A 27,887-nucleotide genomic window follows, 5' to 3' on the forward strand; every position below is an offset into this window, starting at 1 on the left:
ACTGTCCCTTTGACTCCACCAGTAGTTTGTATAAGGGCAATTTGCTAGTAGTATTACGGACAGTTAGCAACACCTTTGGAACAGATTTTGTCAGAAGTTGTGAGAGTGTTAGAGCGTTAGAGTGTTAGAGCCTCATATTGAGGAGCAAGAAAGGGACAATCTAGTCAAATTTAAACTTTCATGATTCAAAGAGGACACCTAATTTTAAACAACTTTCCAATTTACTTTTATCATCAAATTTGCTTTGTTCTTTTGGCAATCTTTGTTGAAATCTGAACCTAGGTAGGTTCAGATGCTAATTTCTAAGCCCTTGAAGGCCGCCTTTTATCTCAGTGCATTTTGAACATTTTGCCAGCTAGACAGCACTAGTTCGTGTGTGCCATATAAATAATATTGTGCTCACTCTCGTGGAGTTATTTATGAGTCAGCACTGGTCTGTCAAAAGGACTGGTGACTTTGAGGATGCATTATCAGAGGTTAATTCTGTCCTCTGCCTTTGAGCGATCGTATGGTGTGAAGAAGGGCTTTATGTACAGATTAGAATGGCAAATATCCGGGGAACTATATCTTGTGTCTTTGTGGATCACACAGACCCACAGGTAACCATAGACATCCACTTGCACACAAACATACAGCAACCTATAGACATCCGCATGCACACACTGGCACACATAGACATTCATTTGCACACACAGGCACCCATAGACATCCACTTGCACACAAAACACAGTAACTTATAGATATCCACTTGCACACAGAGGCAACCATAGACATCCACTTGCACACAAACACACAGCAACAGAGAGGTATCCATTTGCACACACTGGCACCCATAGACATCCACATTGACAATCAAGTACAATAGCATATACAAAGGCAACCACATACATGCCATCATATATGCCATCTAGATTGTAAGTTCCCATGGGAATAGGCCTCCCCTGTAATAGGGCCCCCTGTATTTGTCTGTAAAATGTTGTCTTTTATTGTATTGTTTCTCCGTTGTACTTTTATCCTTGTACCCATGGGCAGCGCTGCGGAATCTGTTGGCTTTGGAGAAAACGTTTTAAAAGGCTCATTATAATGCCAGTAGCTTTTGAATTAGAGTGAAATGACGATGGGGTTAATATCTGTTTTCAATCTGGAATTCCCAGTCCCCTTCTTCACAATACTTTTACTATGGGATATGAATTTGACTCAGGTTCAGCAATGCAGAAAACAGTGCACTATCCTTGTGGGTTTTACATATTTCCTTTTAACATAGACATCAGCTCAACAATTTAGGACCCAGAAAAAAGTTTACACAGTATTATGTTTAAAGAAAGCCACGTTAAAAAACAAAGTACCTAATATGCCCCCTAAATAAACTAATAGCTAATAAATGGGCACTTTAAACAAAAAAAAGTATGAAAACATAAAAGTTGTATTATGAATTTCAATGAAAGCAACTTTTCGGACTCCCAACAGAAGAAAAAAATATTGAAGTACAACACTCACAGTATAGACAATTACATTTTTTGTATTTTTAGATATCGCAACACAGTCATTTTCCCCTTATATCTTGAGAGCAGTGACTTACCATTTCTATATTTTTTATAGAGTGCAGTGAATATATATATATATTTACCAGACGTGGTCATATTTAACCGTTTTTTGTAAGTTACATGCAAAAATCTGAATCCTTTCATGTTGAATTCCTTATACTATATAAAATAATAATTAACATTTAAAGGGACATGAAACCAAAATTTCTTTCATGATTAAGAAAGAAGAAAGTCCCTAATAACCTGTAGGGAAGGTGGGAAAAATATAGGTAATAACCCTGAAACCCCTCTCCGAGTAAACCTATGTATCAGAGGAGGTAGTGCCTAATGCCAGACGAATTAGTAAAGTTTACAAAGAGAGAGAAAAAGAAGCATTATTGGGCACACTTGAAATGTATATTACCCAGTAAAGTAGGGTTGAATGTATGTGTAGTGCATGTCAATGGTTTAAAACATAACATTTATTAATGACTATATAAAAAAATATATTGTGGACCATGCCAGCAGGGCCGCCATCAGGGGGTGACAGGGGTGACTCCGGTCAGGGGCCCAATGGGCTAGGGGGCCCCATGAGGAAAGAACTAAAAAAAAAAAATTTTTTTTTTTTTACATTTTGGCAGCCACCAGTGGGTACTACAGCAGAGTGCTAATTGAGCATGGGAAATGTTATTACAATGAGTAAAGTATTAGCATTTGAGAGGATTTCTGAGTGTGCACTAAACCACTATGCACAGTGTGAGACAGACTTGGCACTTTGTTTGTAGAGTGTGTGCCTGAGTCAGACGGCTGATCACTTTCATTTGCAGAGGAGGTAGGAATTATTTAGCAAATGTTTTTTATTTCTTTTTGCAATTTAAGATTGTAACTTTAGTGTGGTAGTAGTTGTATGGTGGGGCCATGGGTCCATAAAAACACATTTTTTAGCAGCAGTGTATTTATGATTATTTGACAATGCTGCAGAAATTCTATATTTAAAACCATGCAGAAATGTTTCCTCCTCAATACACAAATGATATATATTACATTCCAGTTTACTGCCCCTTTATGCAAGGACTTTCCAGATACAAGGAGGCATTTTATCTAAGATTTTTACATCTGCATAACATGTTATACTCTCAGACTAAGATTGCTCAGTGTTGGAAATGAGAAAAGTTAACTTAAAACTGTTCAGTTTACTCTACAGCTGACTTAATTTTGAAATGCATACCAACAAGCTTAAATCCTGCATTTAACCAGATCTAATGGCATGAGTACCACAGCTTATGGTTCCACCAAGACCATATAGAGTACAGCATTTTCAAAATCCACAAGTACAGCTGACAGATGGGAACATTTGTACACTATATTTGAAGTGGTGCTCTTGGTTGGGGAAAAGGGAGAAAATATCAAACAAACATATGTCAACCTTTTAAAAATAATTTTCTTCATCTAGCCATCTACCCAGATCATTAATGTACAATTTTGAATTCACAGAATTATTTTTGTTTGCACATTTACAAATATGATTCTTTAAAAAGTGATCTCTTAATTTCTGGGGTTTTTTTATCATGCATGTCACACACTGTTGATTTAGGGGATGCAAGGTGCATACATGTTTCCTACTGTGAGTGTTTCTGTGGGTGTATGTGTTTATGTCTTTGTGCTTTTGTTTGTGTCTCTATGAGTGTGTATGTATTTTTTTTCTGTTGGTATCTCTGTGAGGGTGGGTGTGTATGTCTTTGTGCATTTTCTGTGGATGTCTGTGAGGGTGTGTGCATATGTCTTTGTGTATTTTCTCTGGTGCCTCTGTGAGGGTGGGTGTGTATGCTGTGTTTTCTGTGGATGTCTCTGTGAGGGTGTGTATTTTCTGTGGGTGTCTCTGTGAGGGTGTGTGTATGTCTTTGTGTGTTTTCTGTGGATGTCTCAGTGAGGGTGTGTATGTATGTCTTTCTGTGTTTTTGTGGGTGTCTGTGTGTGTGTGTGTGTATGTCTTTGTGTGTTTTCTGAGGCTGTCTCTGTTGGTGTTTCCTTGGGTGTATGTGCAAGTTTTAGTTTGTGTGTGTGTGTGTCCATTGTCTGTTCATTTTTAGGACATTTTGATCTTACTACTGATTATTCACATCTTTCTACAGACTTTGAGACTAATGAGACCTTTCCGGAAGTCACCAATCTACCATTTAACCTTTAAATTATTGTTTAGGCAGTTCAGGGCCCTTCCTTTCAGCCACTGCATGCTGTTGTCAACATTTACTTGGTATCTTCCTTACAAAAAGATAAACAGAACTCCATATTTTGTTTTCCAAATCTCCTTTTTTTTTTTACAAAACTGTAGTTTACCTCATTACTTGTCAGGTCAATGTAAACCAGTGCTAAGTGTCTGTTTGGATGTCTGTGTCTGAGTTTCTTTGTGTGTTTGCTAGTGTCTATATGTGAATTCTTATGTGTGAGTGTGTGTGTTTCAGTGTATGTTACTACCTTTACAACATTTTCAAGTTTAAATAGACACTTAAGAATAAAGTGCATATACGTTTTAATCACTTGGTCAAAAATTGCACATGTCAAAGGAGGGGGGGGGGGCCCTGAACAATGGTTAAGTCAGGGGCCCCAAAATTTCTAGTGGCGGCCCTGCATGCCACCATTAAAGCTAAAATAAGACACAATAATTAAAAAATATATATAGAAAATATATATTTTGGTAGCACGGCAAACTCTCCTATTATGGAGTAATCTCCAACACGACAATTACTAAGCTGTATATATTAATATAGAGGTAACTTAAATAAATCCATAGACAGATATAGCATAGGGATAAGTGCGGTCTTGACAATAGGGTAATAGTGCTATGTGGCGTTAGTAAAATGAGCACCAAGTCATATATAAGTTTGCCTTAAGTTAAAGCTATTAAATAATTGCCACCGCACTATTATTAAACAACCGCTAACAGATCCCAAATATATTATATATCTATTTCCCAAAATATGGGCCAACAATTAGCAAATTACCAACTATATTTTTAAAATAAACAATTAGAGGAGAGAAGCAGTGCGTACGCCTGACGCGATGATTAAGAAAGAACATACAGTTTTAAATACTTTCTAATTTACTTCTATTATCAAATTTGCATCATTCTTTTGGTTTCCTTTTTTGAAGGAGCAGCAATGCACTACTGGATGCTAGCTGAACACATCAGGTGGAGCCAATGACAAGAGACATATATGTGCAGCTACCAATCATTATCTATCTCCCAATAGTGCATTGCTGCTCATCAGCCTACCTAAGTATGCTTTTCAACAAAGGATGATTAGATAACATAAGTAAATTCAAAGGTTGTTTGAAATTACATATTTTATCTGAATCATGAAAGATTAATTTTGACTTTATTGTCCATTTAAACAATACATCTATATACTTTGCTTTCGTGTAGACATTAGACTTTTTCTATACTCCTTCAGAAGGCAAAAAGGAAAAAAAAACAATCTTTACACAAAAGCAATAGGTCTTTAATGTAAATTGTGTTTTATTTACCTCTTTACTTTAGCATAGCTAAATAGGCTAAGTAGCTGCTGATTGGTGGCTGCACATAGATGCCTGGTGTGATTGGATCACCCATGTGCACTGCTATTTCTTCAACAATGGATATATAATGAATGAAGCAAATTAGATAATATAAGTAAATTTAATTTTTTTTTAAATTGTATTCTTTGTCTGAATCACAAAAGAAACATTTCGGGTTTTATGTCCCTTTAACAGCGAGTGTTTCTTAAAAAGAAAAAAAAATGCGTCCAACTAATAAGTGAATCACAAACACTATGGGGCCTATTTATTAATGTGCAAGTGTACATGGTCCAATATTGCGGATCATGTCCGCCGCACATTGATAAATGCCGACAGCATACGCTGTTGGCATTTATCATTGCACCAGCGGTTCTGGTGAACTGCTGGTGCAACGCCGCTCCCTGCAGATTTGCGGCCAATCGGACGCCAGCAGGGGGTGTTGGATTGGGTTGATTTTCAGCGATGTCTGTCCGCTGCCTCAGAGCAGGCGGACAGGGTATGGAGCAGCAGTCTTTAGACCGCTGCTTCATAACTTGTGTTTCTGGCGAGCCTTAAACATGAGGCTTCAGGCTCCATACGGAGCTTGATAAATATGCCCGTATGTAACTAGTAACAATAAAGGATATAGTCCCAAATGGTGATATTTTACAAGGATCTGAAATAAACCTCAAAATAAAAGGAAATGGAAAACATTGTGAAGCTCTGAATTAAATGTGAAGGAACAACCAGGAGGAACCTTACTACGACTGGGTAGCTCCGCCAAAGGGGTCCTGCTTCCTCCCTGCCGACTGCAGCTATGTAGCTGGCAAGTGACCACAACCTGTAGCCACCTCTGATGCCTGACAGCACCAGTACTCAGGGTCCCACCCTGTGACAGACTCCAGCTACCCAGGCTGGGTAGCTCTTCCAGAGTGTTCTTTCTCTGCCTGGAACAGGCTGCTATGTAGCTCAGGAAAGTGATTCTAGCAGGAGCCCACCCAAATAACAAGACATACTAGCATTCAGGTGAAACAGGAACTGATTTTATTGTACAACACACACTCCTTTTATACACACAGCTCATCTTGATAAAACAGGGAGACAATGCCACAGCTTTCCCGCCATTCCCGCCCCTCCAGACTGACTGGCGCTTCCATAGCAACCATAGTCTCACAGAATCCCAGGACACAGTGGTGACGGTTTTGGGGGGAGCGGCGCTAGCTCTCGGTTCCCAGATGCTGCAGTCCAAAAAGCGGTGTGATTCGTTATTGGGGACCGGAGATACAGCCCGTTGAAGTTATGGGGGTAGGGGTGTCCAAAACCCCCGGTTCCCAAAGCATCTCCCCTCCGTTAATTCTCCCACCTATTGTCCTCCCTAGGGGCTACTAATCCCCAAAAGAGCGGAGTTCTGGGGCACATGGTTGCTGGAGCGACCAGGGGTAAAGTTAGCGGGTGTTCTGCTGTCCTGTGGAGTTCCAGGAGCCTGGACAGCTTGAGAGGGGTTAGGCGGGTGTCCGTTGTGAGGCGGCCAACCAGGAGTTCCCGGAGCCCAGCCAGCCTAGGAGGGTTTTCCAGGTCATAGACCAGCTCTTTTCTAAACAAGTTTGGAACACAAAAGCATGCAACCAAAAGCTTCCAGAGATTGTGGTTGCTCTTAGGAGCCCAAAACCACTGAGAAACAACAGGGGTGAGTTTGTAGGGGGGTAGCCTTAGCCACCTTGTATCCGTGACATCTCCCCCCCTCTAGTTCGGCAGACCCGGCTAGACCCTTAACGGGTCAGCCTGGGGCTGTCTGACGGTGGCTCTCCACTTCTCGGTTGCTGGGAGAGGTTATCACATCTCTCCTGAGCTTGGGGCATCCTGGGGGGTTCCTACTGATGTTTTTAACCTGCACCCTGGGCGCAGGGATAGTCACATAAGGCAACATCCCGAACAAGTTTTCTAAGGCCGGCACCAAAACAATTCTTGTCCCACAAGTTCCAGTGTCCTTAAGTTCCATGGTCACACTGCCTCTCTCTGTAACACTCTGTTTAGTACTGGCTGACCCACCCACAAACAAAGCTAGTGCCGGTTTCCCAGCTGTATTCCCACCCCAGAGCGGAAGGGGAGGTTGTTCCTTGGTGGGGCAGGTAAAGCTTGGGTGCCCAAACATGTGGCACCAACTGTATACACTTTTATCCTCCTTGCCCAATGCAACGCCTGCCCTCGGTGAGAAATACTCTGGGACAAGAAAAGGGTAGAGACCCTGCCAAGCTACTGAGGGGAGAGTCCGTCTGTCTCTTCTCCTGAGAAGGAGATCTAACGCTGGGGAAGGAGGTCTGCTACCTCCGCTCCACGGGAAACTGTGCTGCCGCTGGGGAGAGAGACCAACTGTCTCCTCTCCCAGACAGGGATTCGGCCACTGGGGAGAGATATCGATACCCGTCTCTCCCTGCAAGGGCTTCTCTGTAAGGGGAGGGAGGACGACTACCTCCGCTCCTGAAGGATGGATCTGCCGCTGGGGAGAGAGACCAACTGTCTCCTTTCCCAGAAATAGGTTCTGCTTACGGGGAGGGAGGACGACTACCTCCGCTCCCAGGGAATGGCTCTGCCGCTGGGGAGACAGACCAGCTGTCTCCTCTCCCGGCTACTGGCTCTGCTGCTGGGGAGAGAGACCGACTGTCTTCTCTCCCGGGAAGGGGTTCTGTTTATGGGGAGGGAGGACGACTACCTCCGCTCCCAGGGGATGGCTCTGCCGCTGGGGAGAGAGACCGACTGTCTCCTCTCCCGGCTCCTGGCTCTGCTGCTGGGGAGAGAGACCGACTGTCTCCTCTCCCGGGAAGGGGTTCTGTTTACGGGAGGGAGGACGACTACCTCCGCTCCCAGGGGATGGCTCTGCCGCTGGGGAGAGAGACCGACTGTCTCCTCTCCCGGCTCCTGGCTCTGCTGCTGGGGAGAGAGACTGACTGTCTCCTCTCCCGGGAAGGGGTTCTGCTTACGGGGAGGGAGGACAACTACCTCCGCTCCCAGGGGATGGCTCTGCTGCTGGGGAGAGAGACCGACTGTCTCCTCTCCCAGGAAGGGGTTCTGTTTACAGGGAGGGAGGACAACTACCTCCACTCCCAGGGGATGGCTCTGCTGCTGGGGAGAGAGACCTACTGTCTTCTCTCCCGGCTCCTGGCTCTGCCGCTGGGAGAGTTATCGACATCCATCTCTCCCTGCAAGGGGTTCTCTGTAAGGGGAGGGAGGATGACTACCTCCACTCCCGGGTTTCCTGGAGCTGTTACAGGTGCTGGGCAGTAGGGGTGTCCAAAACCCCTGGTTCCCAAAGCAGCTCCCCTCCGGTAATTCTCCCACCTATTGTCCTCCCTAGGGACTACTAATCCTCTAAAGAGCGGAGCTCTGGGGCACATGGTTGCTGGAGCGACCAGGGGTAAAGTTAGCGGGTGTTCTGCTGTCCTGTGGCCGACCGGGAGTTCCAGGAGCCTGGACAGCTTTAGAGGGGTTAGGCGGGTGTCCGTTGTGAGGCGGCCGACTGGGAGTTCCAGGAGCCCAGCCAGCCTAGGAGGGTTTTCCAGGTCATAGACCAGCTCTTTTCTATAAAAAAGTTTGGAACACAAAACCATACAACCAAAAGCTTCCAGAGATTGTGGTTGCTCTGAGGAGCCCAAAACCACTGAGAAACAACAGGGGTGAGTTTGTAGGGGGTGGGGGTAGCCTTAGCCGTCTGGTATCCGTGACACTCACGTTTTCAAGAACTTACTACTGAGCTCTGAGGTAAAAAAAAGTCATGTATAATCATAAATAACAGCCGATCATTTCAAATGAAGATATTTAATAAAATACATATTAAAAGCATATAAAGACATGACATTTAGGATTACATAGAACAAACATAAACTTCAACAGTTCAAACTTCAACAGTTCTATGGGAGCCAGACCACCGAATACCACTCAGCATTCGCCAATCCTATCGGCTTGTTCAAGGAGTGATGTCATACTGTGTCCTCCTCCTTTTTATCTCCCCTCCTATATTCTGATTGGTGGAATCCTTTAACTGTTTCATCCTGGAATTATTATCCATATCTAGTCCATAAAGATAAGGAGAATAAACCATGTTCGCATTGTTGTATATCAGAAGACAACTGACAAATTACCTTAAACATCATAAAATAAGTAATGCCTGTATAAAGTAATATTAGAGCAGTATATAATACAAAAGCAACTGTGAACACATCATATTTAAAACATAATTTTTAGAACATATACAGTCCTATACAGACAAGCTTTCTTTTTTACACAGCTATAGTGGGTTTGCATAATGCCTGTAGGACCTTTACATGTTATTGTTAAATCATATTTTCCAGAATACAGGTGCTTTCTCTGAATCTGAAGTGTGTGCTGGGTTTTTGGCTTGTGTAATGATTTCACAATTGAGAAGTGTTGCTTGTATTTAGCTTTACAAATTGCTGTCTCACACAGCTTTGAGCCCATTTATTGAGTTAGTTTGCCTGTGCTCTGGGTGAGATTACCATTTTTGCTGTCTTCTCTGCTCCTGCTGCCTCTTGACCTGCCTTTGATCATGAGTCTGCTTTTGCCGGAATTCCCATGTATGACCTTAATTGCTTTGGCATGACCTTTGTTAACAGATTTACTTTTGTTTGCTGCCTGAATTGCTGTGTATGATTCTGTTTGAATATTGATCTAAGTTTATTGCATTTTGCTACACGTTTAAGTTCCTGCTTCCTGAATACATGTGTATGTACCTGGTTTACTTACTGAGCTGGACTGTTAGAAACCAGCAATGTTGTGTTCATTGTTAGAGAACCTGGTGTTCTTGTTTGCCGTTTATTAGACGGAGCTTATTTCATTAAAGGGACACTGAACCCAAATTTTTTTCTTTCGTGATTCAGACAGAGCATGCAATTTTAAGCAACTTTCTAATTTACTCCTATTATCAATGTTTCTTTGTTCTCTTGCTATCTTTATTTGAAAAAGAAGGCATCTAAACTTTTTTTGGTTCAGATATATGGACAGCACTTTTTTATTGGTGGATGAATTTATCCACCAGTCAGCAAGGACAACCTGGGCCAGTATCTAAACTTACATTGTTGCATTTCAAATAAAGATACCAAGAGAATTAAAAAAAAATGATAATAGGAGTAAATTAGAAAATTGCTTAAAATTTCATGCTCTATCTGAATCATGAAAGAAAAAAATTGGGTTCAGTGTCCCTTTAAATTGCCACAGCCTTGCAGTATCTCTTTACTTCCTTTTCCACTTACCCAGTCTGCAGTTTACTGAATGAGCTTATATAATATGACTGATTTCTAGTTCACCTGTATTACCATACTTTGCCAGCTCGTGTAATGCTGCTGTGCCTGCCCTGTTGTTTCCATCTGCTGCTATTGGTCACCATCAATTGGTTCCAGCCTCGTTCTCTGCCAAAAGTGCATTGTTGAAACATAACAGTTATGATGCAATCAACTATTTATGTATTTTATCCCTTATATGTTTTTTTATATTATTCAGACTGTCAAATGTTACATGCTTACTGTTACGCTTTGTACCTTTAAAGGGACACAAGTCAAAATTAAATTCTCATGATTCAGATAGAGCAGCAATTTTAAACAACTTTCCAATTTACTTCCATTCACAAAATGTGCACAGTCTTTTTATATTTACACTTTTTGTGTCACCAGCTCTTATAGAGCATGTGCAAGAATTCACAAAATCTACGTATATGCATTTGTTATTGGCTGATGGCTGTCACATGATACAGGAGGAGTGGAATTAGACATAACTTTGAAATTTGTCAGAAAAAAATCTACTATTTTGAAGTTCTATTGCATTATCTTTTTATCATTCATTTTTTGATATGCAAATCTACTGTAATGATTTATTTAGCAAGGGAATGCGACTGCATCTTGGAGCACTTTAAAATCAAGGTTGCAGAATATGGGCGATTCCAGTGGTGCATTACAGTAGCCACTCCAGACAGTAAGCGTTATCATTTTGGCATGTTGATGCCTTCACAAACTGGCAAAGCATTCTGGGTAATCCTCAATTTGACCCTGATTATAAGGACAAGCAGGTGGAGAACCTGAAGGAGACTCAGAATCGAGACCATGTCATGCATTAATTTTTATTTTTTTTAGGTACAGCATATTTAGGTACAGCATACATACAAGAACATTAAAGGGCCATAATACCCAAATGTTTAAACACTTGAAAGTGATGCAGCATAGCTGTAAAAAGCTGACTAGAAAATATCTCCTGAACATTTCTATATAAAAAAGAAAGATATTTTACCTCAAAAGTTCCTCAGTAGCCACCTCCCATTGTAAAGGATTTATAAGCAGCATATTAGTGTGTCTGTCCTGGGACAGCTGAAAGGATGAGCCTCGTGAACTCTCATATTATTTCACCAATCAGGTAAAGGAAGCTTACTATGAAATCTCATGAGAGTTAAGTCAAATCTCATGAGATCACAGTAAGAGTTCATGACCTCAGCACTGCTGATGCTGATTGGCTGCTGTTCATTTCTTCATTTTTTTTTATTTTTACCTGCAGCTGGGAGCAAGTGAAGTGGAACGCTAAATATAGCTTTCAAGAAAGTGCTCCACTTAGTAATACCAGTGCATACTAGGAAGCTTTTTACACAGAACTTACTCTGCTGAGCTGAGGAGATTGTGAGGTAAAATATCTTCCTTTTTTACATAGAGATGCTCAGGTGATATTTTCCTGTCAGCTTTTTACAGTTATACTGCATCAGTTTCAAGTGATTTAGCATATCTTATTTTTCAGACATACTACATAATTTCCATTAGCTTAAGCTTCATTGTTTTTATTCTTTAGAACTGAACAAAATACATATAGGTAACATTTAATCTCTTTAAGATAAAGATACAAGTAATAGTTGCAAATCTAAACTGATATGACAAATGTGTGGGAAGTTTTATATTTTTTAGAATAATTTGCATATATTATTATAAAATGGATTCTTTGATATCGCCAATAATATGTAATATGTAACCAAATATCATGCTATATTGTATGAATGTTTTTCCTTACTATCTTTAATGAATATATGTTGTCAGAATATACAAACAATCCTAAAATGAGAAAATTATACATGAAGAATATTTTATAAAGCAACTCAGTTTAAAGGGACACTAAACACTAAATAAATCATTGATAGAATAATGTATTTATAACAAATATTAGCATGAGATTAATATATACATGTATTTTTTTAAATTATATTCGTTTTTAATTATTGACTAAATAAAGGTAACATTTTAATGTCAATAAAGCAGTGGGCACCGCCATATTGCAACAGGTTTCTTTTTCTGCTAAGGCCAATTAGAGACAGTTATAAATGGCTTACTAGAGAGTGCAACCAATGACTGTGTGGATTACAGCTGTGTCTGCACTTCCACTTTTAACAGGAATTTGGGAAACCCACAATATTCAGAATAAAATTACTAGAAAAGGAAACAAAATAAATAATGAAAGTATATTGCAAAGTTGTTTTACTACATACAATTTAACATTTTATCTTAATATCTCAAAGAGTTTAATGTTCCTTTAAACATTATCATATACATATATTTTTTTAAACTATTTACCTATTATACCTTAAAGGGACACTTAAATCAATTTGATAGAGCATACAATTTTAAGCAACACTCTAATTTACTCCTATTATCAATTTGTCTTCATTCTCATGCTATCTTTATTTGAAAAGTAAGAATGTAAGTTTTAAAGCCAGCCCATTTTTGTTTCACAACTTGGGTTGTGCTTGCTGATTGTTGGCTAAATTCACCCATCAACAAACAAGTGCTGTCCAGTGTACTGAACCAAACATTGTCTGGCTCCTTAACTTAGATATCTTCTTTTTCAAATAAAGATAGGAAGAGAATGAAGACAATTTGATAATAGGAGTAAATTAGAAAGTTGATTAAAATTGCATGCTCTATCTGAATCATGAAAGAAAAAAACAAGTGCATAGGTCATCATAAATACAGTATTTGTATTGTAATATTTCACTAAAAGATTTCACTGAAATATAACTACATGGAATGATTAAAGAAGAGTCTTATTAACTCAAAAGACTATGGCCTAGATTACAAGTGGAACGCTAAATATAGCTTTCAAGAAAGTGCTCCACTTAGTAATACCAGTGCATAATAGGAAGCATTGCGCTCACAAGAGTGCTCTTCTGTAGGCTCCAATGGGAGCATCATTCTGATGCCGTAAGAGACGGCATCAGAACCCCATGCAGCGAAGGGGGGTATCACAGCGATAGTAGCCGTTTGTAAATATAAATGAATATGCTTATATACATATACAGTATATTTATGTGTCAATATGTGTATATATACACATATTAACACATACATATATATGTATATTTTCATATACATATATATTTACTGGGAACACACAGTTCCCATAGACTGCAATGTGAAGGCACTTTTCAGTGCCATTTTTTTCTCTAACACCCCACTCCCACCAACTCTAAACCCCAAAAACTGCCTAGTGCAGACAATGTATGCAGTGTGCAATGTGTAATATGCCACCATTTTTAGATTACAACTATGAAAGGGAAAATAAAACAGAAGTCAACCTTGTGTGTTGTGTTTTTTCTTGAATAGTTTACACATTAGTTGTAATGGTGCTTGATGCACAACCCCATCCCCTTAAAAGGTCTATAACATCAGTTTTTGATATGGACCTTCTCATCATTCCTTCTCCTTCACTGAGAATTACCTCAAATGGAGAACCAGCTCTTATTTTCCTATCTAACTTGGATTAATCTGTTGTATAATTGTAGCTTTGCCATTAAAACAAAAATAATTTGAAACACTTTAACCTTTTTGACCATTTGTCACTCCGTCTATCACCTCTTATTTGAAACCAAAATTTTATTTTCTTTACGAATATTTAGAATGATTGATAAAAATCTACTCTTAAGTATATATTTTCACCATTGTTCTTCAGGGATCTTATGTTTAGAACTTGAATTCTTGTTTTAAAGTGGCTGTCATTTTTTTTTTCATTGGGCCCTGACTCTACCCTAGTGGGATTTATTTTTTCTAATAAACCTATTTTTTATTTGTTTGTTTGGGGGGGGGGCGGTTTGTGCACATGTCTCTTCTTTTCTCTTGTTAAGTGTGTTCAGTCCACGGGTCATCCATTACTTATGGAATATATTCTCTCCCCAACAGGAAATTACAAGAGGATCACCCAATCAGAGCTGCTACATAGCTCCTCCCCTCACATATCATATTCAGTCATTCTCTTGCAACTGAAAAGATAGGACATTGTGAGAGGTTTCTGTGGTGTTTTTATACTTCAATCAAAAGTTTGTTATTTTAAAATGACACCGGAGTGTGTTGTTTATTCTCAGGCAGTATTTGGAAGAAGAATCTGCCTGCGTTTTCTATGATCTTAGCGGCAGTAACTAAGATCCACTGGCTGTTCTCGCATATTCTGAGGAGTGAGGTAACTTTCAGAAGGGAATGGCGTGCGGGGAACCCTGCAAACAAGGTATGTGCAGTAAATTATTTTTCTATGGAATGGAATTGACTAAGAAAATACTGCTGATACCGATGTAATGTAAGTAAAAGCCTTTAATACAGTGAGAGCGAATGTTAACAGGCTGATTTAAATATATACAGTAAAGTAATTTTCTAAGGAATGGAATTTGACTGAGAAAATGCTATTAATACTGAAGTGATGTTATAAGCCTTAAATGTAGTAGGAAGACTGGTATCAGGCTTATCAATAGAGATACAAGCTCATTAAAAAAGGGATGTTTAAAACGATTTTACTGGCATGTTTATTCGTTTTGTGAGGTACATTGGTGATAAAACTTGTTGGGGCATAACATTTTTCCACATGGCTGACAATATTTACTGCATAGAAACAGTTAACTGACACTCCCAATATTGTAATATTGAGTAGGAGGGGCCTATTTTAGCGCTCTTTTGACGCAGTAAAAAATTCAGGCTCTGTCTTCCAGCTTCCTTCTGCTTGACCCGGGTCGTCTCCAGACAGCTTAAGGGACTTCATAAGTCATTTTGAGGGAGGTAATCAGTCACAGCAGACCTGTGACAGTGGTTTTTTGACTATATTAATAAATGTTTTTTTGCTTATAAAAACCGTTTGGGTTTTAAGGGGTTAATCATCCATTTGCAAGTGGGTGCAATGCTCTGCTAACTTAATACATTTACTGTGAAAATTTGTTTGCTATAACTGATTTGGTTCATTGTTATTTCAACTGTGACAGTTTTCTGTGCTTCTTAAAGGCACAGTAGCGTTTTTCTTTATTACTTGAAAAATTATTTACAGTGTTTTCCAAGTCTGCTAGTCTTATTGCTAGTCTGTTTAAACATGTCTGACACAGATGAATCTGTTTGTTCACTATGTTTAAAGGCCACTGTGGAGCCCCACAGAAACATGTGTACTAAATGTAATGATTTCACTTTAAATAATAAAGGTCAGTCTTTATCTATAAAGGAATTATCACCAGACAACGAGGGGTAAGTTATGCCGACTAACTCTCCTCACGTGTTAGTACCTTCGCCTCCCGCTCAGGAGGCGCGTGATATTGTGGCGCCAAGTGCATCAGGGACGGCCATACAAATCACCTTACAGGACATGGCTAATATTTTGAATAATACCCTGACAGAAGTATTATCTAAATTGCCAGAATTAAGAGGCAAGCGCGATTGCTCTGGGGTAAGAATAGAGCGCGCTGGTGCTACAAGAGCCATGTCCGATACTGCGTCACAGTTTGCAGAACATGAGGACGGAGAGCTTCATTCTGTAGGTGACGGATCTGATCCAGGGAAACCGGATTCAGAGATCTCTAATTTTAAATTTAAGCTTGAGAACCTCCGTGTATTGCTAGGGGAGGTTTTAGCGGCTCTGAATGACTGTAACACAGTTGTGATTCCAGAGAAATTATGTAGGCTGGATAGATACTATGCAGTACCGGTGTGTACCGACGTTTTTCCTATACCTAAAAGGCTTACAGAAATTATTAGCAAGGAGTGGGATAGACCTGGTGTGCCCTTTTCCCCACCTCCTATATCTAGAAAAATGTTTCCAATAGACGCCACTACACGGGACTTATGGCAGACGGTCCCTAAGGTGGAGGGAGCAGTTTCTACTTTAGCTAAGCGTACTACTATCCCGGTGGAGGATAGTTGTGCTTTTTCAGATCCAATGGATAAAAAATTGGAAGGTTACCTTAAGAAAATGTTTGTTCAACAAGGTTTTATCTTACAGCCCCTTGCATGCATTGCACCTGTCACTGCTGCTGCGGCATTTTGGTTTGAGTCTCTAGAAGAGGCCATTCACTCAGCTCCATTGGATGAAATTATGGACAAGCTTAAAGCACTTAAGCTAGCTAATGCATTTCTTTCTGATGCCATTGTACATCTAACTAAACTAACGGCTAAGAATTCCGGTTTTGCCATTCGAGCACGCGGAGCATTATGGCTTAAATCCTGGTCAGCTGATGTGACTTCTAAATCTAAATTACTTAATATTCCTTTCAAGGGGCAAACCTTATTCGGGCCCGGCTTGAAAGAAATTATCGCTGACATTACGGGAGGTAAGGGTCATACCCTTCCTCAGGATAAGGCCAAATCAAAGGTCAAACAGTCTAATTTTCGTGCCTTTCGAAACTTCAAGGCAGGAACAACGTCAACTTCCTCCGCCCCAAAACAGGAAGGAACCGTTGCTCGTTACAGACAGGCCTGGAAAACTAACCAGTCCTGGAACAAGGGCAAGCAGGCCAGAAACCTGCTGCTGCCCCTAAGACAGCATGAAGGGATGGCCCCCTATCCGGAAACGGATCTAGTGGGGGGCAGACTTTCTCTCTTCGCCCAGGCGTGGGCAAGAGATGTCCAGGATCCCTGGGCGTTGGAGATCATATCTCAGGGATATCTTCTGGACTTCAAGGCTTCTCCTCCTCTAGGGAGATTTCATCTTTCAAGGTTATCAGAAAACCAAATAAAGAAAGAGGCATTCCTATGTTGCGTACAAGACCTCCTAGTAATGGGAGTGATCCACCTGTTCCACGAACGGAACAAGGACAGGGATTTTATTCAAATCTGTTCGTGGTTCCCAAGAAAGAGGGTACCTTCAGGCCAATTTTGGACCTAAAGATTTTAAACAAATTCCTAAGAGTTCCATCATTCAAAATGGAAACTATTCGGACTATCCTACCCATGATCCAAGAGGGTCAGTACATGACCACGGTGGATTTAAAGGATGCCTACCTTCACATACCGATTCACAAAGATCATCATCGGTTCCTAAGATTTGCCTTCCTAGACAGGCATTACCAGTTTGTAGCTCTTCCCTTCGGGTTGGCTACGGCCCCGAGAATCTTTACAAAGGTGCTGGGCTCTCTTCTGGTGGTTCTAAGACCGCGAGGCATAGCGGTGGCTCCGTATCTAGACGACATCCTGATACAGGCGACAAGCTTGCAAATTGCCAAGTCTCATACAGAGATAGTTCTGGCATTTCTAAGGTCACATGGGTGGAAGGTGAACGTGGAAAAGAGTTCTCTATCACCACTCACAAGAGTCTCCTTCCTAGGGACTCTGATAGATTCTGTAAAAATGAAAATTTACCTGACGGAGGCCAGGTTATCAAAACTCTTAAATGCTTGCCGAGTCCTTCATTCCATTCCATGCCCGTCAGTGGCTCAGTGCATGGAAGTTATCGGCTTAATGGTAGCGGCAATGGACATAGTACCATTTGCGCGCCTGCATCTCAGACCGCTGCAATTATGCATGCTAAGTCAGTGGAATGGGGATTACTCAGATTTGTCCCCTCTACTAAATCTGGATCAAGAGACCAGAGATTCTCTTCTCTGGTGGTTATCTCGGGTCCATCTGTCCAGGGGCATGACCTTTCGCAAGCCAGATTGGATGATTGTAACAACAGATGCCAGCCTCCTAGGCTGGGGCGCAGTCTGGAATTCCCTGAAGGCTCAGGGATCCTGGACTCAGGAGGAGAAACTCCTCCCAATAAATATTCTGGAACTAAGGGCAATATTCAACGCTCTTCTAGCTTGGCCTCAGCTAGCAACACTGAGGTTCATCAGATTTCAGTCGGACAACATCACGACTGTGGCTTATATCAACCATCAAGGGGGAACCAAGAGTTCCCTAGCGATGTTGGAAGTCTCAAAGATAATTCGCTGGGCAGAATCTCACTCTTGCCACTTGTCAGCGATCCACATCCCAGGAGTGGAGAACTGGGAGGCGGACTTTCTAAGTCGTCAGACTTTTCATCCGGGGGAGTGGGAACTCCATCCGGAGGTATTTGCTCAACTGGTCCATCGTTGGGGCAAACCAGATCTGGATCTCATGGCGTCTCGCCAGAATGCCAAACTTCCTCTTTACGGTTCCAGGTCCAGGGACCCGGGAGCGAAGCTGATAGATGCTCTAGCAGCTCCTTGGTTCTTCAGCATGGCTTATGTGTTTCCACCGTTTCCTCTGCTCCCTCGACTGATTGCCAAGATCAAACAGGAGAGAGCATCGGTGATCCTGATAGCGCCTGCGTGGCCACGCAGGACCTGGTATACAGACCTAGTGGTCATGTCGTCTTGTCCTCCATGGACTCTACCTTTGAGGAAAGACCTTCTAATACAAGGTCCTTTCAATCATCCAAATCTTATTTCTCTGAGACTGACTGCGTGGAGATTGAACGCTTGATCCTATCAAAGCGTGGTTTCTCCGAGTCAGTTATTGATACTTTGATACAGGCACGAAAGCCTGTTACCAGAAAAATCTACCATAAGATATGGCGTAAATACCTGTATTGGTGCGAATCCAAGAGTTACTCGTGGAGTAAGGTTAGGATTCCAAGGATATTGTCTTTTCTCCAAGAGGGTTTGGAAAAAGGCTTATCAGCTAGTTCTTTAAAGGGACAGATTTCTACTTTGTCTATTCTTTTGCATAAGCGTCTGGCAGAAGTTCCAGACATCCAGGCTTTTTGTCAAGCGTTAGCTAGGATTAAGCCTGTGTTTAAAACTGTTGTTCCTCCGTGGAGCTTAAACTTGGTTCTTAAAGTTCTTCAAGGAGTTCCGTTTGAACCCCTTCATTCCGTTGATATTAAACTTTTATCTTGGAAAGTTCTATTTTTGGTGGCTATTTCCTCGGCTCGAAGAGTCTCGGAATTGTCTGCCTTACACTGTGATTCTCCTTATCTGATTTTTCATTCAGACAAGGTAGTTCTGCGTACTAAACCTGGGTTTTTACCTAAGGTAGTCTCTAACAGAAATATCAATCAGGAGATTGTTGTTCCGTCATTATGTCCTAATCCTTCTTCAAGGAAGGAACGACTTTTGCATAATCTGGATGTAGTCCGTGCCCTGAAATTCTATTTACAGGCAAATAAAGATTTTCGTCAAACTTCTTCCCTGTTTGTCGTTTACTCTGGACAGAGGAGAGGTCAAAAAGCTTCGGCAACCTCTCTCTCCTTTTGGCTTCGTAGCATAATACGTTTAGCCTATGAGACTGCTGGACAGCAGCCCCCTGAAAGAATTACAGCTCATTCCACTAGAGCTGTGGCTTCCACCTGGGCCTTTAAGAATGAGGCTTCTGTTGAACAGATTTGCAAGGCTGCGACTTGGTCTTCGCTTCACACTTTTTCAAAACTTTACAAATTTGACACTTTTGCTTCTTCGGAGGCTGTTTTTGGGAGAAAGGTTCTACAGGCAGTGGTTCCTTCCATTTAAGTGCCTGCCTTGTCCCTCCCATCATCCGTGTACTTGGCTTTGGTATTGGTATCCCATAAGTAATGGATGACCCGTGGACTGAACACACTTAACAAGAGAAAACATAATTTATGCTTACCTGATAAATTTATTTCTCTTGTAGTGTGTTCAGTCCACGGCCCACCCTGTCTTTTTAAGGCAGATCTAAATTTTATTTAATACTTCAGTCACCACTGCACCCTATGGTTCCTCCTTTCTCGTCTTGTTTTGGTCGAATGACTGAATATGACATGTGAGGGGAGGAGCTATGTAGAAGCTCTGATTGGGTGATCCTCTTGCAATTTCCTGTTGGGGAGAGAATATATTCCATAAGTAATGGATGACCCGTGGACTGAACACACTACAAGAGAAATACATTTATCAGGTAAGCATAAATTATGTTTTTTGGGGTACACCCTCACTAGCATTTCCCCTCTTTTCCTCCCTGTACTGAGGTGTACTTTCTTATTTGTTCAGACACACTTCTTTTAATTTTCACACTATGCTCTGATTGGCTGCTCTCTCACATCATCCTCTCAATTCACTGCTACCATAGTAACTCCATCTATCACTCCTGTGTCCCTCTCTTTTACTCTAACAGTCTATCCCTCTATCACTCTCTGTAACTCCTCTTCTCTCTTCCCCATTTCATTGCTCATATAATACGTCAAAAGAAAAATAAAATGGAAGGAAATAAATAATGTATATGTGTATCATGATATGTGTATGTTTACTATATATGTTTACTATATATGTGAATACTCTTTTTCTGTATTTATAGCCTCCATGTCCCTTTCACTTTCCAGAATGAAAACTGAACTGTGCAGCTAAATTTTAGCTAATTAACATGAACTTATGTAGTGTACAACAATGCATCAAATGTTTGCTTATAACTTCCTTCCATAAGGGTCGCCGAAAAGTCGTCTGCAAAACCACCATATGTATAAATCCAGCAATAATAGCTTTAGCCACACATATTTGTGAATTTAAGTAACAATAAGCAAAAAAACGAAGAGGATACAACTGAATGTGATTTACAAATTATATCAAAATCTACTCAAATAGATTGGAATAGCCTAAAACTAAAACCACCCAACCTTTCAAACAAGTTTTGTTTTTTAATGCAGCTCCTAAGCACTTTTTGGAAGTGAAAGTATGCACACACACACACAGAGACATGTATATATATATATATATATATATATATATATATATACACACAAATAAATGCGATACAAATCCAAACAAAGTATATAAATGAGAATGAGTCATTCCATTTCCAATGAAATCCAAATGGTGTGTCACATGAATCTAAAAGTCCACCTTTCGATTCCCTCTGGATTCGAAGTGGATCTTAAAGGGACAGTCAACACCAGAATTTTTGTTGTTTTAAAAGATAGATAATCCCTTAATTACCAGTTCCTGAGTTTTGCATAACCAACACAGTTATAATTATACACGTTTTACCTCTGTAATTACTTTGTATCTAAGCCTCAGCAGACTGCCCCCTTATTTCAGTTCTTTTGACAGACTTACAGTTTAGCCAATCAGAGCTGTCTCCATGGTAAATTCACGTGCATGAGCTCAATGTTATCTATATGAAACACATGAACTCATGCCCTCTAGTGGTGAAAAACTATCAAAAGGCATTTAGATTAGAGGCGGCCTTTAAGGTCTAAGAAATTAGCATATGAACCTCCTAGGTTTAGCTTTCAACTAAGAATACCAAGAGAACAAGGCAAAATTGGTGATAAAAGTAAATTGGAAAGTTGTTTAAAATTACATGCCCTATTTGACACATAAAAGTTTTTTGGACTTGACTGTCCTTTTAAAGAAAAACCTGATATAGTGTAATACCTCATGTATATGGGGGTCCTCATTCACAACTCTGTCAGGATCAACGATACAGATAGCTGGAAATCCGATGTATATCTATATAAGAGTGCTTGTGTAAGAAAGACACAATAGTGTGATATCGTAAATACACAGCTCAGATTGTCTTGCTACAGGTGTATACTCAAACACTTTAGGGAGCTGATACACAGCTCTGGGTGAATTGCAGTCTTGGTATAAGCCACTAAGTCAGCTATGCAAAGGTACAGCAACATTTGGTAAAATTTAATAAAACCGAACATGCAACTTATAAAATATATGTCAGTGTACAGTCACTCATGGGGTAAAGTATATGCATACTGTTCCATACAAGGTATCAAGTCCTTAGAAGCAGGATGACTCAGGATTGAAACAATGTATCAATGTATCGAAAGAGAGTTTCAATCCGGAGCAATCCCGCTTCTAAGGACTTGATACCTTGTATGGAACAGTATGCATATACTTTACCCCTGAGTGACTGTACACTGACATATATTTTATAAGTTGTATGCTCAATTTTATTAAATTTGACTATTTTACCAAGTGTTCCTGTACCTTTGCATAGCTGACTCGGTGGCTCATACCGAGACTGCATTTCACCCAGAGCTGTGTATCGGCTCCCTAAAGTGTGAGTATACACCTGTAACAAGACAATCTGAGCCGTGTGTTTACAATATCACACTATTGTGTCTTTCTTTTGCAAGCATCTTTACATAGATATACATCGGATTTCCAGCTATCTGTATCGCTGATCCTGACAGCGTTGTAAATCAGGACCGCCATATACATGAGCTTATAGTAGCTCTTTAAAGTGTGAGTATGTGTCTTTTTTCATTATAGCCATCTGATTCATTGAGGTATTACACTATATCAGGTTTTCTTTAAAGGAATCCAGAGGGAATCGAAAGGTGGACTTTTTGATTTATGTGTCACACTATTTGGATTTCATGTAATAGACACTACTATAAAGAATAAGATGCACAGATACTGATATAAAAATCCAGTATAAAACTGTTTAAAAACTTACTTAGAAGCTCTCAGTTTAGCTTTGTTGAAAAGGGAGCTGGAAAGCCCACTGCAAGTGGGAAATAAGACACTCCCCCCCTCCCCCTTCTTTTGCATATGAAAAGACCCTTTACACAAGCAGGAGCAATCTGGAGAAGGTAGCTGACGGTATTCTCATAAAACTTTGGGGCTTGGTTAGGAGTCTGAAAATCATAGCAATATTATTTAAAAATAAGCAAAACTATATATATTTTTTTTTTTTAAAAAAAAAACCTTTATGGGCTATATAAATAGATCATCTACAAAACATTTATGCAAAGAAAAAAATGAGTGTATAATGTCCCTTTATTGTATGTAGCAGAGATAAGCATATTTGTTATTATGACATGGAGTGTTCCAAAAATCTACATTTTTTATTTAAACATATGTTCTTTCTATAGGTACATTGGAGCCCTTGGAGCCAGGGTAATCTGTGATAACATCCCTGGATTAGTGAATAAGCAGAGGCAGCTGTGTCAGAAGCATCCAGACATTATGCAAGCCATTGGGGAAGGTGCCAAGGAGTGGATCCGTGAGTGCCAACATCAGTTCAGGCACCATCGATGGAACTGCAGCACCCTGGACAGAGACCATACAGTCTTTGGGAGGGTCATGTTAAGAAGTATGTAGTAAAGCCCAATATAGGCAATGTAAGGAAGAATGCTTAATGGTTGGGTTTCAGATATTACTCAGAATTCTGTGGAAAGTTTAGCTTTATACCGTGTAAGAGGAAGTTCATTGTAGGGTATTCTGAATAATAAAAAAAAAAAAAACATAGTGAAATACAGATATTGTTTAACCCCAAATTAAAATGTTCACTTTCCAATTTACTTCCATTAACAAAATGTGCACAATCTTTTTATATTTACACTTTTTGAGTCACCAGCTCCTACTAAGCATGTGCAAGAATTCACAGCATATACATATATGCATTTGTGATTGGCTGATGGCTGTCACATGATACAGGGGGAGTGGAAATAGGCATAACTTTTCAATTTATTTTAAAAAAATCTACTACTCATTTGAAGTTCAGATTAAAGGAACAGTCAACACCAGAATTGTTGTTCTTTAAAAAGATAGATGATCCCTTTATTACCCATTTCCCAGTTTTGCAAAACCAACACTGTTATATTAATACACTTTTTACTTCTGTGACTAACTTGTATCTAAGCATCTTCTGACCGCCCCTAATCACATGACTTTTAGTTATTATCTATTGACTTGCATTTTAGCCAATTAGTGCAGTGTCTGCCACTAGCCACGGGCATGATCACAATGCTATCTATATGGCCTACATGAACTTGCTCTCCCCTGCTGTGAAAAGTAAATAAAATAGAGGCGGCCTTCAAGGGCTTAGAAATTATCATATGTGCCTCCCTAGGTTTAGATTTCAACTAGAATATCAAGAGTATTAAGCAAAATTGTTGATAAAAGTAAATTGTAAAGTTGTTTAAAATTACATGCCCTATTTGAAAAATGAAAGGTTTTTTTGGACTTGACTGTCCCTTTAAGTGCTATTGCATTGTTTTCTTATCATGCCTTTGTTAATTATGCAAATCTACTGTGTTGACTGGTCCTTTAACCCTAACTGACATACTAGGGTTTAGCTACTGTATTATATTACCAGAACATTGCAGCCTTAGCTGGCAACAAAGGGTTAAAAGAGACTGAAAAATTATATTGTACATAATTTTCATTAGTTTGAATGCTTTTCTATGTTTTACAAAATAATATGGTTTATGGCTTTTGACTGTCTTTAAAGGGACAGTCTAGTATAAATTAAACTTTCATTATTCAGATAGGACTTTTAATTTTAATCAACTTTCCAATTTACTTTTATCATCAAATTTGCTTTTTTCTCTGGGTATTCTTAGTTTAAACTAAACATAGGTAGGCTCATATGCTAATTTCTAAGCCTTTGAGGGCTGCCTCTTATCACATGCTTTTTAAATCTCTTTTCAACACAAAGAGACAGAAAGTACTTGTGGGCCATATAGATAACACTGTGTTCAGGCACAGGGGGTTATTTAAGATTTCGCACAAAACAATGCTAAATTTAAGACAATAGATAATAAACAGTCACAGTCATGGGATCAGGGGGCTGGAAGAAGGTTCCTAGATACAAGTTAATCACAGAGGTAAAAAGTATATTAATATAACTGTGTTGGTTATGTAAAACTGGGGAATGGGTAATAAAGGGATTATCTATCTTTTAAAACAATAACAAATATATGGTAGACTGTCCCTTTAAATGTGCAGGCACATATTTCTTTTTTAATCCTAAATGTATGAGTAATTTAACTTCAATTAATAATTGAATACCTAACGAAAAATAAAATATGTTTGCTAGAAGAAGTGGTTCTAGACAAGAGTTGGCGTATTTGTGGCGAGCCTGATTCGCCTTATTTATCAAAGGCAACAGACCGGCAAAAGTAGAATTTTGTGACGTAACATATGATCCGCCGGTCTCAGTCCGACACAGATCTATGGTTACATCACTACAGATGTTCCGAATGCAAATTCTGCACTATCTGACTACTTTTGCTAGTTAACAAATAACTAACAGGTAAACTCGCCACTATTCCGGCCCAGCGTACCTGGTTTTAAATCCGCCGCCCTGGAGGCCGTGGATGCTATAGAAACCAATGGGAGTCTGAAAGCAGCGAAAGCTCATGTTCGCTGCTACCCGATATCCTATTGATTACTATGGGAGAATAAAAGTTATGTTTACACCTAACACCCTAACATGTACCCCGAGTCTAAACACTCCTAATCTGCCGCCCCCTACACCGCCGCCACCTACATTATACTTATTAACCCCTAATCTGCTGCCACGACACCGCCACCACCCACATAAAAGTATTAACCCCTATCCCGCCGCTCCCGGAGCCCACCGCAACTAAATAAATGTATTAACCCCTAAACCGCCAGCCCCCCACATCGCCATAAACTAAATTAAGCTATTAACCCCTAAACCTAACAACCCGGTAACTGTACATTAAATATTAACTCATCCCTATCTTATAAAAAATTTAAACTCACCTTTAGATATAAATTAAACTATATTAAACTAATAATTAACCTACCCTAGCTATTATACTAAAATTACAATAAACTATATTAAACTAATAATTAATCTACCCTAACTGTTATACTAAAATTACTTTAAACTATATTAAATTAATAATTAATCTAACCTAACTTTTAAACTAAAATTACATTAAACTATATTAAACTAATAATTAATCTAACCTAACTTTTATACTAAAATTACATTAAACTATATTAAACTAATAATTAATCTAACCTAAATTTTATACTAAAATTACATTAAACTACAAATTAAATTAACTATATTATATATTTAAACACCTAACCCTACTCAAATAATTTAATTCTACACTAAAAAATTACAAAGTTACAAAAAACTAAGTAAGTTACAAAAAATAACAAACACTAAGTTACACAAAAAAATAAACACTATGTTACAAAAAATAAATAAGAAATTATCAAAGCTTTAAACTAATTACACCTAATCTAAGGGCCCTATGAAAATAAAAAAGCCCCCCAAAATAAAAAAAACCCTAGCCTAAACTAAACTACAATTAGCCCTTAAAAGGGCCTTTTGCGGGGCATTGCCCCAAAGTAATCAGCTCTTTTACCTGTAAAAAAAAATACAAATACCCCCCCAACAGTAAAACCCACCACCCACACAACCCCCTCAATAAAAACTAACTAAAAAAACCTAAGCTCCCCATTGCCCTGAAAAGGGCATTTGGATGGGCATTGCCCTTAAATGGGCATTTAGTTCTATTGCAGGCCCAAGTCCTAATCTAAAACTAAAACCCACTAAATAAACCCTTAAAAAAATCCTAACATTAACCCCAGAAGATTTACTTACAGTTTTGAAGATCCGACATCCATCCTCCAAGAAGCCAGGAGAAGTCCTCAACGAAGCGGCCGAAGTCTTCATCCAAGCCCGCAGAAGTCTTCACCCAGACGGCATCTTCTATCTTCATCCATCCGGCGTGGAGCGGCTCCATCTTCAAGACATCTGACACGGAGCATCCTCTTCCTTCCGACGACTACCGACGAATGAAGATTCCTTTAAATGACGTCATCCAAGATGGCATCCCTTAGATTCCGATTGGCTGATAGAATTCTATCAGCCAATCGGAAATAAGGTTGAAAAAATCCTATTGGCTGTTGCAATCAGCCAATAGGATTGAGCTTTCATCCTAGTGGCTGATCCAATCAGCCAATAGAATGCAAGCTCAATCCTATTGGCTGATTATAACTATGCGTATATTTTGTGTGTATATATATACAGACCTTTTTTGCAGTGTGGCACTTAATCGCTTATATTAATGTTCAATTTTATTGTATATATCCAGAAGTTTGGAAATACAGCACTTAAAGTGATGGTAAACAATGGTTTAAAACAAAGTTCCATATGAAAGACCATGTCTAAGAATGTATAATTGAACCTATTTTTTTTCTTACATACCTGCAAAATGTAGCTATGTCCACGTTTAGGATGCATATTCTCCCCTCGCTAGTACAGTTTTTTTTCTTAGCATATCGCTCTTAATCAATCAAAAGATTTAATTTCACAGGCTTTTTATAATGGGGAGAGAGACTGGCGGTACCACGCATATGCTCCATTGTCGTTTATGTAATCAAGGATCAGTCAAGTAGCAATTAAGATGTCTATCAAGTAACTTCACTCCGCCCTTTTAACAAATGTTTTTTCTCAATTCAGTGACGTGTAGAGTGGTCCAACCTGTGCTTATAAAAAGTTTCAAAATGTATGCAGACCCTTGGCTGTCCAGCTGCTGTACTCCTTCATGGTTCACATAAAACATAAAATAAAAAAAATAAAAAATCAAATTTACTTCTATTATCAAATTTGCTTCATTATTTTGGTTTCCTTTGTTAAAGGAGCAGCAATGCACTACTGAGTGCTAGCTGAACACATCAGGTCCAGTGGCGTATTTAAATTTTATGCTGCCCTAGGAACTCAAAATCCTGCTCCCCCCACCCCCCCCCCCCCCCCCACCCCCTTCCACAGGCTTTAGGACATTTTTGGAACATAATATGTTTTGGCAAAGGTGTAACATAACTCTTTTTTTCATGTAATTTCCAAA

At 39.5% G+C, this 27,887-nt stretch overlaps 1 protein-coding gene across 1 annotated transcript in view; it reads left to right on the plus strand.

The window, feature by feature from the left end:
• WNT2B (Wnt family member 2B) overlaps window positions 1-27,887 on the plus strand; it is a 174,821-nt gene that overhangs the window by 93,196 nt on the left and 53,738 nt on the right. The window contains exon 2 of the mRNA XM_053706645.1: window positions 23,142-23,362. Coding sequence (XP_053562620.1) covers window positions 23,142-23,362 — 221 coding nt within the window. The remainder of the gene's footprint in view (window positions 1-23,141; window positions 23,363-27,887) is intronic.

This window comes from Bombina bombina, chromosome 3, assembly GCF_027579735.1.
Source record: "Bombina bombina isolate aBomBom1 chromosome 3, aBomBom1.pri, whole genome shotgun sequence".
Taxonomy (NCBI): domain Eukaryota; kingdom Metazoa; phylum Chordata; class Amphibia; order Anura; family Bombinatoridae; genus Bombina; species Bombina bombina.